General features: G+C 36.1%; 1 protein-coding gene and 1 long non-coding RNA gene across 2 annotated transcripts in view; one reads left to right on the forward strand and one right to left on the reverse strand.

Moving 5' to 3' along the window:
- Nucleotides 1-1,291: 1,291 nt before the first annotated feature.
- Nucleotides 1,292-19,607, forward strand: part of LOC121380687 — a 247,045-nt gene continuing 228,729 nt past the window's right edge. The window contains exon 1 of the long non-coding RNA XR_005958992.1: nucleotides 1,292-1,340. This is a non-coding gene — a long non-coding RNA (uncharacterized LOC121380687). The remainder of the gene's footprint in view (nucleotides 1,341-19,607) is intronic.
- Nucleotides 10,382-19,607, reverse strand: part of LOC121380680 (zwei Ig domain protein zig-8-like) — a 141,994-nt gene continuing 132,768 nt past the window's right edge. The window contains exons 4-7 of the mRNA XM_041509624.1: nucleotides 17,607-17,630; nucleotides 16,138-16,428; nucleotides 15,579-15,599; nucleotides 10,382-12,695 (exon numbers count right to left, since the gene is read on the reverse strand). Of these exons, the coding sequence (XP_041365558.1) occupies nucleotides 12,568-12,695; nucleotides 15,579-15,599; nucleotides 16,138-16,428; nucleotides 17,607-17,630 (464 nt within the window). The 3' untranslated portion in view covers nucleotides 10,382-12,567. The remainder of the gene's footprint in view (nucleotides 12,696-15,578; nucleotides 15,600-16,137; nucleotides 16,429-17,606; nucleotides 17,631-19,607) is intronic.

Raw genomic sequence — 19,607 nt, forward strand, 5'->3', positions numbered from 1 at the left:
ACATCAAGAAGATTTGCAAGTAAATGTTAAAAATCGTAGTATCAGAGTAGGAAGATGGTCTATGGGTTTTGCAAATGGGGTTTGGTGTTATGCTACATTGGAGGGGCGGAACACAACTGTGCGGCTGTAACATGTAGAGAAGAAATACCTACCCGCATAATTCCACCCCAGAAGAGAATGTCTCTCCCCAATACGGTTCATGGCTCAGGGAAGGGGGAGCACGGGGACCATGCCCCCACCCCCAGTCAAACGTTTTAAAAGTATTAAATTCTATAAAAATAAAACATATATACATACATATATACAATCTAAAATCCTGGCTACACCAGTGATCCGGTTTGAATGGATATTTTCCCTAATTAATGCTCAAGAACTTAAAATTTCAAGCACAAAATTTGAAAACAAAATTGTACCATGATCTCTTCCCAGTGGTCAGTTTCAGGATCCTAAACGACAGATAAATTAATAAAAACTATTTGTAAGCTTCAAATTGAAACAGGAAGGTGGGAGTATGCCCTGGGGCCTTTCGTAACAGGTTCATCTCCCGGACCATCACAGCACAAAAACAAAGTAAAGGGGCAACTTTTGTTTTTGGTTTTGTTTGTTTTGTTTTGTTTGGGTTTTTGTTTGTTTTTGGTTTTTTGCCGTAGACATTTTCTTAATTGCAGGGACTGCATAGTCCAGTTATTTTATAATTTGACCTCAAGCAAATTGCCTTCAACAGAATTAGTTTTTACAAAGCAGGAAAAACACTGGACAGGCGTGGGTGCAGAGGACGGCTCTTAACGAATTTAGAATTGTTTTCTATATATTTTCTTGGAGAGCATGACCCGAACCGTCCCTAAAACTTCATTCGCCACAGTCTACCCATCCCCAGCACAATGTGAATGTTTTTCTTGCACATGCGCCTACACTCGTAGGTTTGTTTTCGAGCTTCACGTTAAACGTAACGAAACACCGCACACTTTCCTACTCACGTGCATAAACTCGTAGGTTTGTTTTCGAGTTTCACGTTAAACCAAAACGACCCCCCCCCCCTTTCCTGCACACATGCCTATACTAGCTAGTAAGTTTGTTTTCGAGCTTCACGTTAAACCAAAACGACCCCCCCCCCCCCCTTCCTGCACACATGCCTATACCAGCTAGTAAGTTTGTTTTCGAGCTTCACGTTAAACCAAAACGACCCCCACCCCCCGTACACATGTCTATACTAGCTGGTAGGTTTGTTTTGGAGCTTCACGTTAAACCAGATGACCACACGGGGAACCAATCAAATCGTTTGTGAACGTCGGCTGCTGGCTCTTACAGAAGTTTGTAACGCAGGGAACGTGCAGATTGTGGTAATCGAATATTACTTAAAATAGTCTAAAATACCAAGATATCGTTGCATAGTTTATAATGCCAGGTAATGTTATAAGTTGAGGATTGTATCAGGTAAGTTGACAGTGAATGGAAGGAACTCTTGACCAGAAAAAAAACTAAACATTTATCATCGTTGAGTTAAAAATGTCTGCCTTTTTTTTTTTTTTTTTTAGATCAAGTGCCGCGAAGCGACGTCATTGTAAATAGTTCTTCAATATCAAATGTAGTATTTTAATTGTTATCAATGGACAACAAAATCGGCTCTAATATATGAATATTTTCACATGTCTGTGACATTATTTTAGCCATTCAGGGACAAATTTACAAATCCAGTTTGTCTTACATGCTTTAACTTCATACATTTACAATGCTTAAAGGCACAGAACCAAGTTTCAATCCATGAAAAATGGATACCAAGTTTAGTTAACCTACAAACATGTAAGACATTTGGATAAAGTTACAACAGTGAAACAAGAGTGTGATGCTGAAACGGTGAAATGCCTTTTAAAATAGACTAGAAATCAGAAAAATATCTGCCTGGTCCTCCTTCCCCTAACCCCTAACCCTAACCTCAACCCCTAACCCTAACCCTAACCCTAACCCTAACCTCAACCCCTAACCCTAACCCCAACCCCTAACCTCAAACCCTAACCCTAACCTTAAACCCTAACCCCAACCCCAACCCCTAACCCTAACCTCAAACCCTAACCCTAATCTCAAACCCTAACCTCAACCCCTAACCCTAACCTCAACCCCTAACCCTAACTAAAAACAAAGGGGGGGGGGAAACCGGGCAGATATTATACCGTCTACTTTACTTGTTGATTTAAACAGTTGAATACAGTTCGTAATATTTATTATTTGTTCGAGTGAACTCGGAAATTATAAACTCGTTAGTAGTACTTGCTTTACGTCCCTGTTCATTTGCAAAGAGCAGATTCCGCAACCATGTTAATGTTAATTTTAATATGACAATTTTAAACTGTATACCACCTCGTATAACCTGGTAACCATGTTTGCAACGATTAAACATTTTGATTGCACATACAAGGCATGTACATCCTTTAATTTTATATAAGCTGTAAAGTGTATTGGATGCTATTTCCAAGTTAGAAGATCATCGAAACGATTACTTGTACATGTCTCCATGTTGGTGTACTGGCCTAGGTGGCGTCGTGGCAGGCCATCGGTCTACAGGCTGGTAGGTACTGGGTTCGGATCCCAGTCGAGGCATGGGGTTTTTAATCCAGATACCGACTCCAAACCCTGACTAAGTGTTCCGCAAGGCTCAATGGGTAGGTGTAAACCACTTGCACCGACCAGTGATCCATAACTGGTTCAACAAAGGCCATGGTTTGTGCTATCCTGCCTGTGGGAAGCGCAAATAAAAGATCCCTTGCTGCTAATCAGAAGAGTAGCCTTTGCAGTGGCGACAGCGGGTTTCCTCTCAAAATCTGTGTGGTCCTTAACCATATGTCTGACGCCATATAACCGTAAATAAAATGTGTTGAGTGCGTCGTTAAATAAAACATTTCTTTCCATGTTGGTGTCTTAACGCACTGGCAAGAGTTCCGATCGCTCCTGATGTAGGGTTAGGGTTTTAGGTCTTAAATTAGTCACTCGTCATTGGGCACATGCAGTTAAACTAATTACTTGCCCAACATTAAAATTCCACATGACCCGGGCGTCGGGCGATGGGAATTTTTATCCCCTGCCTAGATGTGAAAAGTTTACTGATTAACCATCATTTTTTAATTTTGTTAATAGACATGCAAATATTGTATAGAAGGCCACACTAGTAACAACTGTATACAGGCTTAGCCCCATAAAACATTAGTCCGTGGCAAAGTCAGATGTTAAGCCCAAGATGGGTGTGCCTGAACCTTCATTTGATATGGGCATGTATAAAGTTCCCATCCCATATGATGCCATTCCACCGTTGGCCGCTGAAGAGCAAGGAGGTCTGATAAAACAACATGCAGAAGAATAATTTTTAAATGTACACCGCATTGAATATTTTATTACATGTACCACTGAGTCTTATGTGAAAGTTTGTAAGTGTATTGATTTTGTTTAGTTTTATTTTATGTGCATTTTGGTGTTTTCTTTTAGGTCAGCACTTGTTCTCAACTAAATCACCATTATGGTCATAGGCATGACTAGAATAATACCTAAATAGATTTAACTTCTACATGTATATTAGTTAATATCTTTTCCTATAACCATTTCATTAATAAATTACTGACTAAATACAATTAATCCCCCATACTAAATAAAACTATTAAAACTACAACCCGACCTTTGTACTTTGTCAACAAAAATGGCAGAAAACATTTCATGTTCAGACATCTTAAAACTTTCTACCCTTTCACTACAAGTGACATGGCTTGGCAGTCAGAAATGGGTACCACAAAACCAACACTAGTACTACTTAAAAAAAAATCTCCATTGGACTCCTCCATTACCAAGTGCCTGAACTGTACAGCGGTACTATTCACAGTATACTTGCGAATAAATTTGTAAAGGAAGGAAGGAAATGTTTTATTTAATGACACACTCAGCACATTTTATTTACAGTTATATGGCGTTGGACATATGGTTAAGGACCACACAGATATTGAGGGAGGAAACCCACTGTCGCCACTTCATGGGCTACTCTTTTTTTTTATCAGCAGCAAGGGATCTCATAGACAGGATAGCACATACCAAGGCCTTTGATGTACCAGTCGTGGTGCAATGGCTGGAATAAAATCTGTAAAGAGTTACAACATTGCCGACTCCTCATTTGTTTTTGTCCCGTCAAAAACAAACATTTGCGATAATTCTCTTTCCCCTCGTCTGCTGGGGAGGGGATGGATGATCAACCATCAAAAGATAAACTGACCAAATTACCAAACACTTTGTCGGGTAAATTGGCTGACGCGCTGTCAATTTCAGACAATTTACAGTGAAGTGAAGAATTCCCAGAAGATAACCCCTACCCCTGAAAATAAAAACTCCCCAAACAAGTCAATCTGTTCTGTTATTCTCGGTGTGGTAAGCACCCACCCAGAGTTGACACCAACTTCATCTGAACTGGGGTCTCCAAGATCACCCACGCCACCACTTGTATACATCTGGAAAAGGACCAGGAAGAAGAGAGTACCCATCACCCTGCTTCACTCCCCCACAGATGAAGATTTAGGTGAGTACCATTCTTCTATTTCTACTTTTAATATGTATAGTTTTAGATACCAGCACCTATGCTGTCCCCCAGTCCAAGAATATTAAAACAACTAAAAAATGTCCACCCTACCCAAACCCCAATTTGCAGGGCTAAGTGAGTTCTCTTAGGCGAAAGTAATTTGGCTGACCTGCTGTCAAGTGAAGAACAGATGATATCTCTGCCCCCCCCCCCCCCCCCCCCCCCCCCCCCCCCCCCCCCAGAAAAAAATAAATAAACAAAAACTCTCCCAACATTTCTATTTCTCGTTCCAGCCAGTGTACCACAACTGGCATATCAAAGGCCATGGTATGTACTACTGTCTGTGGGATGGTGCGTATAAAAGATACCTTGCTGCTAATTGAAAAGAGTAGCCCATGAAGTGGTGACAGCGGATTTCCTTTCTCAATATCTGTGTGGTCCTTAACCATATGTCTGATGCCATATAACCGTAAATAAAATGTGTTGAGTGGTGCATCGTTAAATAAAACATTTACTTCCTTCCTTCTAAAAACCAGTGACTACAAACAAACCCCTAACGCTTCAGGAAGAATACCCTCACTAACAGTAAACATTCCCACCACCCCAGACAACAGGTACCCATATACCTAAGGAATTGTACACTAAAATTCAACCCACAAGGTGTGGAGGTGGTCAAGCCCAACAACAGGCTGAAACAAAACTACAACCCAACAGCTTTGCCATTGTCAGTAAAGGAGTTAAGAGTAGTTACTACCCCTTCTACTCACACCCGCCCGGACTATTCTCTTAGTTGATTGGTCAAGACGTCTAATTTAGAATTAACCGGCCCACAAATCCAAAACATCCCAATCAAAGAAAACGATAATTTGGATATTAAGAATGTCACCGTTTGGAGGAATGGGTATCTCAATAATACTTCTTAAATCTTCTGCAGAAGTTGACCAAATCTTATTCAAGTACAAATGTCAAATTACATCCCCCTACTTCGTTTCAAGCCAAAACCCATAAAATAAAATGCACTCATTGCCAGAGATAAGGACACAATATCAAAAAGTGCAGATCCGGTTTGGGGAACCTGGTCTCCTTTACAAGTTCAGGTGTGGGGACAGACACCCAAAAAGGTATCTAGACAAGCCTTGTACAGAACCAATGAACTGCGCAAACTGTAGAAACCCGCATTACTCGCATAGTTATTAACAGCCCAATAACAGCCCTTCAATTGCTAAGGATCCTTACCTAAGGATCAAACCTAAAGTTAACTTTCCTAGTCAACTGCCAACAATATTAAAACTACTAGAACTATAACCATACTTAGAATAGGGGTGGCCTAAATGATACATGACATACATTGGACAATACAATTGATTCCAAGTGTGCTAGCTGTAAAAAGGTAATAGTCCCACTTCCATCAATATTAAAACTACTAGAACTTTAACCAGACCTTTTGCCTAAATAATACTAGACATAAATTTATCAATAAAATTGATTCCATGTGTGCTAGCTGTAAAAAAAAACAGACACCATCTCTTTTATTGTACTATAAACTTGTACACCAAGGAAAGACCTACCTTAATTAAATGTCTTTCCAACTATAACATTAAATACAATCCAGTTAACCTTTTTAATCCACCCAAAGGGCTTAAGAATATATTTGATGAGGCTACAATGTATATACAATCCAATCTGTTAAAGCAACTGCCATAACTACAGTTGAATCTTGTTGGCTCTTGAGAAAGATTTCGACCCATGGGGTAGTTTGACCGAACCATTCGGTCAACAACATGTAAGTGTAACTTGGAACATCGTTTTTGGTTAGTGTTGCATTGTGTTTGACCCTTCCGAGTTTGACGAAACAAGATTATACTGTCTATAAATCATAAATCTCATCTTAGTTTTTAACATTACCGTATTATTAGTTTTTGTTTTAATTACATGTGAATGGTTTACATGCCGGTGGCACAGGAATTAATCAAAGCCATGATATATCTGTTTTGTACCAAGACCAACACTGCATGTGACAGTCGTCATGAGTCCATGCCTTTCTTATGACATAATTTACTTTTGTGTCCATTTACTTGTTGATTGCATCAGTTGTGCACTAATGTTGATGTGACTTTGTTTGACGATGCAGACTTGATGCAAAAAAGTATTCTTTTATGCATTAAAACTGTTTGGACTTGGGGCAGGGACGAACACAGAAGCTTGAGTTCACAGTCCTGGGTCAGTTTCCACAAAGATGGGGAAAACATTTATTTGATTCATTGCCAGAAGTTCAAAGACAAACAAGGGTGGAGTGCACCAAACAAGGACATCACACACCATTCTAGTGGAGGTAAGAATTTTATTTATTTATAGTCTCATTTGAAAAAAAAAATTAATAAAAAAAAAAAAAATATTCAAGCACAATCGGATGCGTTTGTAATCACGAAACAAAAAAACTTTCAATAGCAATTTAAAATTCAAAGTTTCCCAGTGTTCAGTGGGTCACTGTCACAGTAGGTATAGCCTTTGCAGAGGAAGGAAATGTTTCAACCACACACTCGTTTAGCCATAGTATAACTGAAACTGGGGGCAGCTGAAGTTAATTGCAGTTTTTAGACCATGCACATTTGTCCACATACTTCATGTATGTGATATGACATCTGTAAGAAAATATTCAGTGAAATATGCATTGTGTTATTTATGCCTCAGTATATTTCAAGGAAGGAAATGGTTTATTTAATGACGCACTCAACACATTTCATTTAGGGATCAGACATAAGATTAAGGACCACACATATATTGATGGAGGAAACCTGCTGTCACCACTTCATGGGCTACTCTTTTTGATTAGCAGCAAGGGATCTTTTATATGCACTATCCCATAGACAGGATAGCACATACCACGGCCTTTGATGTACCAGTCGTGGTGCACTGGCTTGAGCAAGAAATAGCCAAATTGAATGGAAACCTTTATTTCACAGTAAATGTACATGCATGTTTATGATCAACAGATCAATATTGTAATCATAATGGAGGAATTGCATAAAATGTGTGGATTTCTAGCATTGTTTTAATATGCACCATGATTGTTTTTCAAGTGCATGAATAAATTTATTATCAAAAACAAGATTTATAAACAGGTATTAATTTTGATTCTTTTAAAGAATATAAAAATTAATTATTACTGATGTCCCATTGTTTTTTAGCTACATGTATAGGTGCACATATATAATCTTTATTAATTTTGTTAATAATTAATGAACATGTAATATCTGAACTGTTAGTATGGTACTGTTAACAGTGAAACCTGTCTGAACCGGATCACACCGGCGATCTAATATTTATCTCATTTAGACAGGATTATAGGGGTCCAGTTCACTAAACTCTCGCAACTTTGCGATCTCGTGGTGTAATGCAAAAAGACTTGCAAAGAGGATGCTTTGTTGTCTAGCAGAGCCTAAGAGAGCTTTGTGAATTATTAGGCCCCTGAGCCACGTTCCACGAAGCAATCTTAGCCCTACGGTCACCCTAACTGCACAGCTAACATATGCATTTAAGGTGATCTTAGTGCTAAGATCACTTTGTGGAACGGGGCCCTGGTGTTTAGAGGGTTGCATAATTTTAGAATTTAGAAAATTCAGGACCATGAAACATGGTCTATTTTGACAGGATTTCGGTTTATTCAGTGTCTGGTTTAGACAGGTTTCACTGTAATATGTTTGACATGAGAATCCATCTATATATAGCCCCAATGTTGGACATGTCATACAATACTATTTTGGTATCTCTTGTAGATGAAGTTCAGCCTACCTTGCTATAACAGACACCATGTATAAGAATCATCTGATATGTAGGACATTTCAGTTATGTGCTTTAAAAAATAAAATGTGAAATGATCTTTTGAAAGCTGGAAACCCCATATATAGCTACTAACGGTCTGTTTTAAAGCATTTCAGATCATTAATGTACTTTGGGGAAAACCCCCCAGATGAAATCATATTTTCAAACGTTAAAAACTATTAATTTAATTTTTGTCCTTTCAAACCCAAATCTATTCATTTATTTTATCTGTAGAGGCAGCTGCTGCCTAACTACAAAATAACAGAAGAAATGAAACAAAGAATGATATAATTGTAACAATATATATTTTTGGTAGAATACATTGCTTTATGTGCTGTATTTCCAATGTCTTGAAAATATAAAATTAAAAATTAAATTTTACCCCCTGTCACTATTAAAAAAAGGATAAATATCTATACTTATAATATTAATTTTATTTTTACCTTAATTATCAATGATTAATTAAACCCAGCACTAAAATAAGATGGGATACAGTTTGAGTAAACCTTATTTTGTCAAATACACATATGTCCATATAATCATGTCATGGGTTACACATCAAGTTGTAATTACAAACATATTATCAATGTATGTTGTCGAATAAATAACTGTTTCATGTTTCTCAATTGATTCATGTTATATATTAAACAATATGCATGTAGTAACCAGAAAAATATTATATGGTATATTTAAATTGGAATGTTTTCAGAATCATGTCCATTTGTCTGCCATCGGGGATCTACTGATATAACACATGAGCAATATACTAAAATATATTACAACATATTATACCATGTATAGAAAATTGTCATGACTTGAAATTTTTCATTCATATACATACATTGTATGTATCACTATTGATTCTTGGACAAAATGTTTTTAACTGTTTGATAAATAGTATTAGCAAAGGTGCACTTAAATTTAGTTTGTCTTAAATTAACCAAACCATATACCGGTACTAAACATCTTAATTATTTTATGCGACTTTATCAAAATTGTAATTTTTAGTAGCCCAATGGGATTAATTAAAAGTGCGATTTTGGTGAAGTAATGTATTTTACTGTTGTGTAAGGTGAGAGATCATGTTTATTAACATCACCATTATATTAGTGTTACAGCCTCCCATCCCCATTAAAAATCCTAGAACTCTTCATCTGAATTATGCTGCTATATGTTAAGTAGTGAATTTACAATATGTACACTGCTATATTTACAATAGTGCCCACATGCAATGGCTTGAATTCATGCGATCTTCCATGGTTTTATGTAGATCAACATGCCACACTGATATTTTCATATGAATGCTTAAACCAATCATATTTCCTGTGTAATATTGGCAGAAATTGAACCATTGCACATAGTAATCCATATCTGTTAATGCTGATATTACTTAATTAACTGCACCAGTTTGCTTTCAGAGTTTAAATAGCCTATGGTTTTCATATTCACAAAAATAAATATTGTTTTTTTTTCAAGCTGTCATTCTCCAAATTTCCAACTGATTTAAAGTTGAATTTGGCAAAAATATATATACATGTTATTACCAATTTGCCAACAAGCTAATTTGAAAACCATGTATCATTTGTATGTGTATAGCTATTTTTAAAAATAATTCTGCTTGGATAAATATTACTAGAATTTGGCTACAGATTTTTTTATAAAATTTTCCAAATTGCTATTAATTTTTGGCATCCAGCTTAAACCCTAACAACCATATATAATAGAAGTAATGAAATTATTAACCCTGTCGTAGCATGATGGTTTGCGACATATACCATCAGTTTATTAATGTTGTGGATGCTTCACACTGCCATTACTTTCAAAACACAAAAAAGCTCGGTCCATAACATCCAGCAGACATGAAAGGTTAAAGACTGTACTTTGAGTTTTTTGGGCCACGACTGGTATATCAAAGTCTTTGGTATGTGCTATCCTGTCTGGGAAAGTTCATATAAAAGACTTTCTGCATTAGGAAAGATGTAGCGGGTTTCCTCTAATGACTACGAGTCGGAATTACCAAATGTTTGACATCCAATAGCTGATGATTGATTGATCAATATGCTGTAGTGGTGTCATTAAATAAAGCAAACTTCTGGTTTTTTGTGGGGAATGGGGTTAGGATGTAGCCCAGTGGTAAAGGATATAATATACTAGTCACAAGAAGTTAAGAGCCACATGAACACTGCACTTGAGAGGATTAACCCATTCGCTGTGCCAGTGGTATGGAAACGCTCTTGCAGTTATAATGGATGACGGAATGGCTCACTTGCAGGTATCTCACTACTTGTCTCATGGGTATGCTATCATTTAGGTATGGCAGGGCTTGACCACAGTCCAGAATGGTCAGTTTACGATTTGGTGGCATCGTTATCCAAAGCCAGATTGTAAAGAAATTTGTACTCTCTACCCTAATCAAACATGAAAGGTGTTAACGTAAAAAGGATTCACGTGCACCATGCAGTTTTCAGGCAGGTGTCCTGCTTGGTAAGAAAACACATTTTAAAAAGTCCAAACAATCTTGGATTTTTTATGCATTTGCCAAATGCTTTCTTCTAACAACCAAACAAACTGCAAGTAAAAGCCTCATGTACATGCAATCTGAAATGCTTTATTCAAGTCTGTTATCTACTTTTCATTACCTATCCACTGCCTCTGATTTTTTATTTGAATTTTGAAATGGTAAGGTAAAATTTGATATAGGCTTTTAACTTATGACTAGTTTACTATTATAGTTTTTGTAATCTGTTTGCAAATACCTGGTGAGGGAAGGGAGGTAAGGAGACAGTTGCAGTTATATTTTAGTGCTCTTTTTGTCACGTCCAATAGCCGATGATAAGATAAAAAAATCAATGTGCTCTTCTGGCATCGTTAAATAAAACAAACTTTTGTTCTTTTTGTCTGCCTGGAGGAGACCTTATGTTAGGCTTACAAACTGCCCTGGTACTTTTTGTACTGCCATGCCATGTATCTTAGGTTAATACAGCTCAGAGGTTTGTGCAAACCATGTACATTAATCATCACTATGTAGAGTGAAATAACAAGGTATGTGCTATCATGTCAGTGGACACTTCAAATCTGGAATATATGCTAATGCACCATTCAGTGATGAACATTTGCAATATACACATGTACAGGTTGCCATTTGTATCTGGAATTTCCATCAAATCTGTCTTTATATTCATTTGTAACACACAATGGAATTGCCATCTGCAAGTTGAACAACTGATGTAATTTGTCTCTGCAATCTCCATTTGTATCATTTGAAAAGCTGTCACTTGTACCTGAAACATTCTTCAATACCATGTCCATGTATGCAGCCACAGCTTTTTATTAATGTCACAGATCTCACCATTTTAAGAGAAGCTATCATTGTCACCCCATCTAGTTCAAGGGCAGTAATTTGTATCACTCTGGCTCCCAATCACTGCCTTAAGACTAGTTCAAGGAGTCATTTTTAGCTCTCCATAATTACAATAGCATGTGAATTTAAAAAAAAAAATTAAAGTACTACAAAAGAATTAAATATCAATGTTCAATTTGATAAGATGGCACCACATAAATTAAGTTAGTAGAACAATTAATCACTATCTTAAAGTTTTTTCACAGCTAAATTGGATGTCAATATCATGAAATCATCTGTGCCCTCTACTTCAGTTATATACTGTGACTGTTTCACATTGATCCGATATTCTAAGTGTGATCTCCTTTGGTAAAAGATTCACACATGATAGCTGTGTGTCGCTCCTCGGTTATTCCTTATCTGTTATTATCCAGATGTTGGAGTTTACCATTATACTCTTTTTATAGTATCATTATTTTGCATTCATATCGCTTCATTGTTTTTCTGTATTTCTCACCATTACTAAAAATTTATTCATGTATTTGATTATTGGTGTCACATCTAGCATGAAGACGTCACCTGAATCATTCATGTATTTGATTATTGGTGTCACATCTAGCATGAAGATCGACGTCACCCGAATCATTCATGTATTTGATTATTGGTGTCACATCTAGCATGAAGATGTCATCCGAATCATTCATGTATTTGATTATTGGTGTCACATCTAGTATGAAGACGTCACCCGAATCATTCTGGTATTGTATCACATTTATGCACTGTGCCCACATCCACATGACTTGCTTATTGCATGGCAACTACAAAATTTATATGCATATGATTAATGTAATGCCCAGTTTCAAAGTAAATGTGATTGGAAAGTCCAGTGTAAAGTGTGTAAGAACAGACATAGTAACAAGGTGCTGGTACAGCAATCTGCATATGTAGATGTCTGGCTACTTTTGCCTTCATCTGTTGTTGAGGTCCCTGGAAGAAAAAGAAATATATTCTTTAAATAGACTATTTATATTAAAAATATTTTTGAAATGTGTGTTTGAAACTCTTGTGGTATATACTTGCTTGCTTGCTTACTTATGCCTATTTGCTTGCTGGAGCATAGGCTATCAACTAAAGAACGCATCTGTTGTCAGTTTGTGGCCATCAGTTTGTGGCCATCTTCTCCACCTCTCTTCTGGTGTAACCCATCTCATTTGTTTCTTTTTCCATGTCTCTGACAGGTGTTGTGGTATATGAGCATGTTAAAATAGTTACTTACTTTGAAATGTTTTCTGTGCATGAGTCCATCTAATATGGATCTTATTGGCTGTTTTTAATTAGGTTTGCCAGGACAGGACATAGCCCAGTGGTAAAGTGCAGCACGACTGGTATGTCAAAGGCTGTGGCATGTGCTATCCTGTGTGGGATGGTGCATATAAAAGATAACTTGCTACTAATGGAAACATGTAGTGGGTTTCCTCTCTAAGACTGTCAGAATTACCAAATGTTTGACATCCAATAGCCGATGATTAATAAATCTCTATGCTCTAGTGGTGTCGTTACAGAAAACAGTCATTAGGTTTGCTGTACACATAATACGACCACTTCATAAGAATACCGAGCCAGAATGTTATTTTTTAGATGTGATTACCAATGGACTTACGACTTGTTTAAAGGGACACACCCTAGTTATGTTTATTTGTTAACCATTACGGCGTTGTTTTTTGCTATTAAACCCCATTTTTCACAAATAAAATTGCACTTTACTTACATTTTATTATTTAGAATACACATTTCCATTCACCTGAAGTGCTTTTTGGTAATCCTGATGTTTGTAAAACCACGAAATGCATTTTTTGCATTTTTTCACAAAACGTGTTGTCGAGAAAAAACCGTTAAGCAAGCAAGGTCCAATCTATTTTTAGAGGGGATATTTCCATTTCAATGTCAGACGTTGGTATATCACGTGACCGTTATCATTTTGGTTCGGTTTGTTTTCTCGTGCACGGTTCGCGCAATAAACATCCGATTTGTTGTTGTTCATTTGTGAGATTTTTCTTCACAGTTCGTGAACATATTCAGTAACAATAAAGTTCAGACAAGTGTCTCAATACAAAACGTTACAAACCCTTAAACAAATAATTTTGCTAAGTCTTACGATATCTGGAGAGGGGATATAGAGGCATTGATTTTCCATTTCAGATTTTTCCCTTTTCCGTTTCATGTTACAAATTCCGGTTTTTTCCGTTTCAGTATTAAACAAATTCTGTTTTTGTTTCACACACACACACACACACACACACACACACACACACACACACACACACACCCCGCGCAATTAATTGCTGGTGTAAAATAAATATGCAATGAGGTAAAACATGTCGGTAGTTTGTATTTATTTTTGGTTTAAATTTAAACACAAATACGCCACGACACAGACTTCGAACATTTTCGGTTTTCTTTACGATATGATCGGGAAAATAATTACAAACGATCACACTATAAACCACTTCCCTTGTATAATTTATTTTGAACAAAGCCTGACATACAATATGCAATTACTGCATTCCTTTGTGAGATCGGAAATATGGCAATGCCGCAAATGTTAAAAATTAATAAGCAAACATAACATATCTTTCACTTGAGTAAATGTCGGACAATTTTAGCTGACAATGTTCGGTTTTTCCCGATAAATCGCCGGGAATAAGCGAAGAAAACATGACTGGTAAAACGTCTAGATACTCTACATTTGGCGTAACATACAAAGGTACTAGTGTCGTAGCGTAGCACAGGCAGATGTCGGTGTCCATAGTTTCTAGTTAGAAAAATAATTTTTAATTAATCAAATGCGCTATTTAAAGTTAAATAATGTTTTGGAAAAAAATCGGGAATTCCGTTTCAGATAGGTATTTCCGCGATTCCGGAAAATCAGTGCCTCTAGGGATAAGACCAGGACAGAACAGTTGGAACATGTCCAGGAGACGTGAAACAAACGCACCCCAAAGTCTGTGAAATTTGTCATGACGTAGGCATTGTTGTGTTTCAAGCGACATCTACCGGTGACATCAGAATACTAACTTTCAAAATTATTTCAAGCAATTGGGACATGGGGATTCCCATGGTATTTATCGATATAAAACCTGCTTTTTCACTCCATTTGATAAAAACGTGATCTAAGTGTGTTACAGGTTTGTAGATTAACCAAATTATAATTTATTTTCGCTGGATGGAACTAGGGTGTGCGGCTTTAAGAATGTTCTTGTCCAGATTTGTATTATAATTTCCCTTGTAAACAACATTCATGAGGAGACAAACTTACACATGTACTCTGTGATGTCCCATTTAATTGAATTCATCAAGCATTGTTTGCTTTAACTATCTGATCAGTTAATTGAGTAAAAGTTGTATGATAAATGCAATAGTGAGTCTATTCTCTTATAGTTCCTTAGTTGTTGGTGAATTATCTAATGGAATCGGTTAACATTCAGTTATGTTTACTATTTAATTAGTGTATATGCTATTTAATTAGTGTTCACATACATATTAAGTAAATGAAACATAATTGCTAAAAATATATACACATTTTAATAGGGTTTTTTTTCACTTAAATTGGATGAAAGTTTTCGGGTTGTTTTTCCATATGTGCAGTTTTGGCTCAGCATTTTGCAGGTACATGCAAAAAACCAGATGTTTCCCAAGGAGCAGGACAGTTTTGGTAACAATAACCGTGCCATGTGAAAAACTGCACACATGAAAAATGGCCCATGATCTGATTACCGACATTTCTCATGCTATTAAAACTGATTATCTTTTTTTGTTGTAATGCCTGGTTTAACGACTATGTAAAGAAGACTATACTGATGCTATACTTACGTTTTACATTTTGTGTTCCAGCTGCAATGAATAAAAAAGATTTTAAAAAGTATTGGTAATTAATATGCAAAGATGGATGGATGGATGGGTGGATGGATGGATGGGATGGATGGGATGGATGATTGATAGATGGATGGAAATTGTGTAGGTGGGGTGAATAAATACAGACTGATCTATATTTGTCACATATTTTTATATATTGATATCTCTAATATATTGATTTTAGAATATTATGTTGGTGGTAATAAATTGACAAATAAGCTACCTCATGGTATTTGTGTGATGACATAGATTCTCTGTGAAGATTATTCAGTTCAGTAATTATGATGCACATGGCTGAAACGGGCTATCTCAGATATATTAATAATATGTTAAAGACAATAAATTGGAAACAAATGGGCTACGATCATGAGATATGCTTGATGTAGATTGCTACCAACATGTTATCAGCTTGATACTGGTAATTGCTACCAACTTCAGATATACTCAATTTTCGTAATGCTACCACAAATATCCAGAAATCAAATCGATAATCTCACATTGATATATATATACCTACCATTAAGAACGTGCACCTTGATGCTGGTGATGTCCGAGTTGCTGCTGCGACAGACGTAGGTGCCGGCGTCATGCATGGTACTGTGTTTCAGATCGAGCACGCTGACTAGGGTTTTCGTTGGATGGAATTTGAATTTGTCGATGGTGATCTTCTGGTGTGCGTCTGGCGTGATCTTGATGCCATCCTTGAACCAGACTAGGTCACTTGGGGGGTCGTCCGAACCAGACGCATTACAGACCACGTGGATGGGGTCTCCTTTCTCGACAAACTTGGTTCCCGACACAAATATAGCTGAAAATATTTAGTGAACATAGACAGATAATTAATTAAATTTACTGAAACAGTATAATAATAATATATATCTTAGATATATTGATTTTTGTAGATATGTCAAAGGTAGTATATTGGAAATATTATATATATTGGATATATTGATACATCTTGGATATAATGATCTTGTTATATGTATCTTAAATATATTGATGTTGGTAGATCCGTCAAAGGCAATACATTGGGCTACCATCATGAGATGTACTTGATATCAGCTTGATCAATACTGGCATGTCTTAATTACTTGACAGCTTCAGCTGCTTAACCTTATCCACATTTATAACATTACACCAATATTTATCTCATGAATGCAAATGACTAAAACCATTAATATTTTCAAAATTGTATCTCTGCACAAGGCAGTCAAAAGGTTGTTTTGAGGTTATGTGTTGCCATTAAGAGGAGGATAACTCAAGCCTAGATAGCTTGGATGTGTCCCCTGATTGTTGCAGGTTTCCTACCTTTCAAGGTACTGAAGTGGTATGATACAGATTCTCTGTTGTGGCTGCAATGGCACTTCAGGGATGGCTGTATCTATGAGCTACTGTATACGCTGTGTATTAGCCAACTGTGGATAAGCTAACCCCTTAGTATTCCCCTCTATATATCTGATATAAAAAGGTTGGTATCATGTATAAGCCGACTCAACTTTTATGTAGTTGAAACGGACAAAAATATAGATATATTTGATCAAGATAATGTCGATCTTGTGCAACAGTGAATCGCAGGAATTTGTTTTGGTTAACTGATTAAAAGTACAATATACAAAAACTGTTTTAATAAAGGTTTTAAGATGGCTAAAAAAAAAAGAATAAAGGTTTATTTTTTTAAAAACCTAATGTGAAATAACATTGTTCAGTTCTTTCTCGATTGAATTGATTGCATGATCATTGGTAGCTGATAAATGTAGTTACACTTTTATATGGCAGTGTAAATATTATCTTTCTCTCTTTATCTTCCTCTGTATTTTACAAGGGCATTCTTAGGTTTTTTTTAATATCCTATTTGATGGAGTGTATATACATGTAAGTGTCCATAATCATTATTGTCTTTGATAATCATCATGCAGTTATGGTTAACTAGTTAATAAATAATAGCCATGTTTGCCTGGTTGCAGAAGTCTTTCTGTCAATACTCACCCTTTTTTACTGTTGGATTTAGATCTGAAATAAACAAAAATAAACAATACAGTAATATAAAAGTATTTGACATGTTATTGATGTGCCATACTGACTTATACAGCTCTGAATAACAACTTCATAAAGGAGATCTTGGCTTATTTCTACAGAAAAAAGTTTCGACTTAATAAGCTAAAGAGAATTTTATTTATACGGTTTATAGATTTTTAAAAAATAAATACAGTGCAACCCCTCAAAACCTGACCCTCTGTAAACCGGAATTCTCTGAAAACCAGATGTTTTACTTGGTCCCTTTGTAAATATCTGTGTAGAAGAGAGCCTCTCTAAACCAGATTCCTCTGAAAACCGAACTTTTTACTTGGTCTCAAGGGTGTCCAGTTTAGAGGAGTTTCACTGTATTTCACAGTTTAATAAAATAATTTTTAGATCATAGGATGGTTTAATGTATCACCTGCCAGCGGAGATAATTCATTGTTAGATTTGATTCTATGAAGGAATGGATTCAAGCCTTTAGATTGCACCAAAGCTGAGGCGATAATGGGTAGCTAAAGACCGGACTCAGTGGCGTGTGGTTAGGCCATCAGTCTACAGGCTGGTAGGTACTGAGTTCGGATCCCAGTCGAGGCATGGGATTTTTAATCCAGATACAGACTCCAAACCCTGTGTGAGTGCTCTGCAAGGCTCAGTGGGTAGGTGTAAACCACTTGCACCGACCAGTTATCCATAACTGGTTCAACAAAGGCCATGGTTTGTGTTATCCTGCTTGTGGGAAGTGCAAATAAAAGATCCCTTGCTGCTAATCGGAAAGAGTAGCCCATGTAGTGGCGACAGCGGGTTTCCTCTCTCAATATCTGTGTGGTCCTTAACCATATGTCTGATGCCATATAACCGTAAATAAAATGTGTTGAGTGTGTCGTTACAAAAAACATTTCTTTCTTCTTCTTTTTTTAAATAGTTGAAGGGTGTGCCCAACATAAAATAAGTATGCCCCAAATAAGCAAACCCAAATTAAGTACAAACATGCAAACTTCAAAAATTTATGGAATGTTAAGCTGTAATTAGATTAAAATAACTTTAGTTGCATTTCTGAATTTGTAATCTTTTACCAACTATTATTAACATTTCTACATTAAAAAGACCGTGGTCATAACAAACAAAAAGCCTGTGGTGCCCAAATTAGTGAGATATAAATGAATCCCTAGGATTTACTGGTAATAAATGTGTAAATGTCGATAAGAATAAAATTAAGATGGCATTATAACGTGTTTAACTTTGATTTTAAAATAAGTTTTCCACATAAATGTATATTATTTTTTGCTGAAAGTGTAAATACGTGATAGTTTTTATATGTACAGAAAAAGATAGACAACACTATTTCTGTGGTCTATATGTACATGCAGTATATGTAACAATATGATCTATTGTACAAAGAAAAACAAAACAAATCATTGCAGTGCTCACATAAAATACAATAGTGTAAAATTTAATAAAAGCTAAATCACCAAACATGCTGATTACATAAAAGTGAAGTACTGTAAATCAGGAAATGTTAGCGAGCATAAAATGTCAGCAAATTTAGCGAGGTCATACAATACGCTAATATTACATGACGCTAAATTTAAAGATGCATACAACAGATTGTTATGACATTTTTGTGCGATTGTTTTGTTTGTGATTAACTGAAGACAAACAATGGTTACATACTATTAATTAAACCAAAAGGATAGCAACAACACTAGTTAGTGAGCATGCACATTACTGCCATAATTTTTTTTTTTTTTTTTTTACTATATTCAAGATGTCTGTAAGCTGCATAATTATCATCAAGAATTGTCAAAAACATTATTTTAGCTGATCCTACAACATATGCTTATTTGTTTTTTAGTTTCTGATATGATGACCTCACTAAAGTTCTATGTCGCTAATATGTCACTTATTTGGATTTTGCTAAATTTTAAGATCACTAATATTTTATGATTTACAGTATATATTTTATTTTAC

This window comes from Gigantopelta aegis, chromosome 2 (genome assembly GCF_016097555.1).
Source record: "Gigantopelta aegis isolate Gae_Host chromosome 2, Gae_host_genome, whole genome shotgun sequence".
Classification (NCBI taxonomy): Eukaryota; Metazoa; Mollusca; class Gastropoda; order Neomphalida; family Peltospiridae; genus Gigantopelta; species Gigantopelta aegis.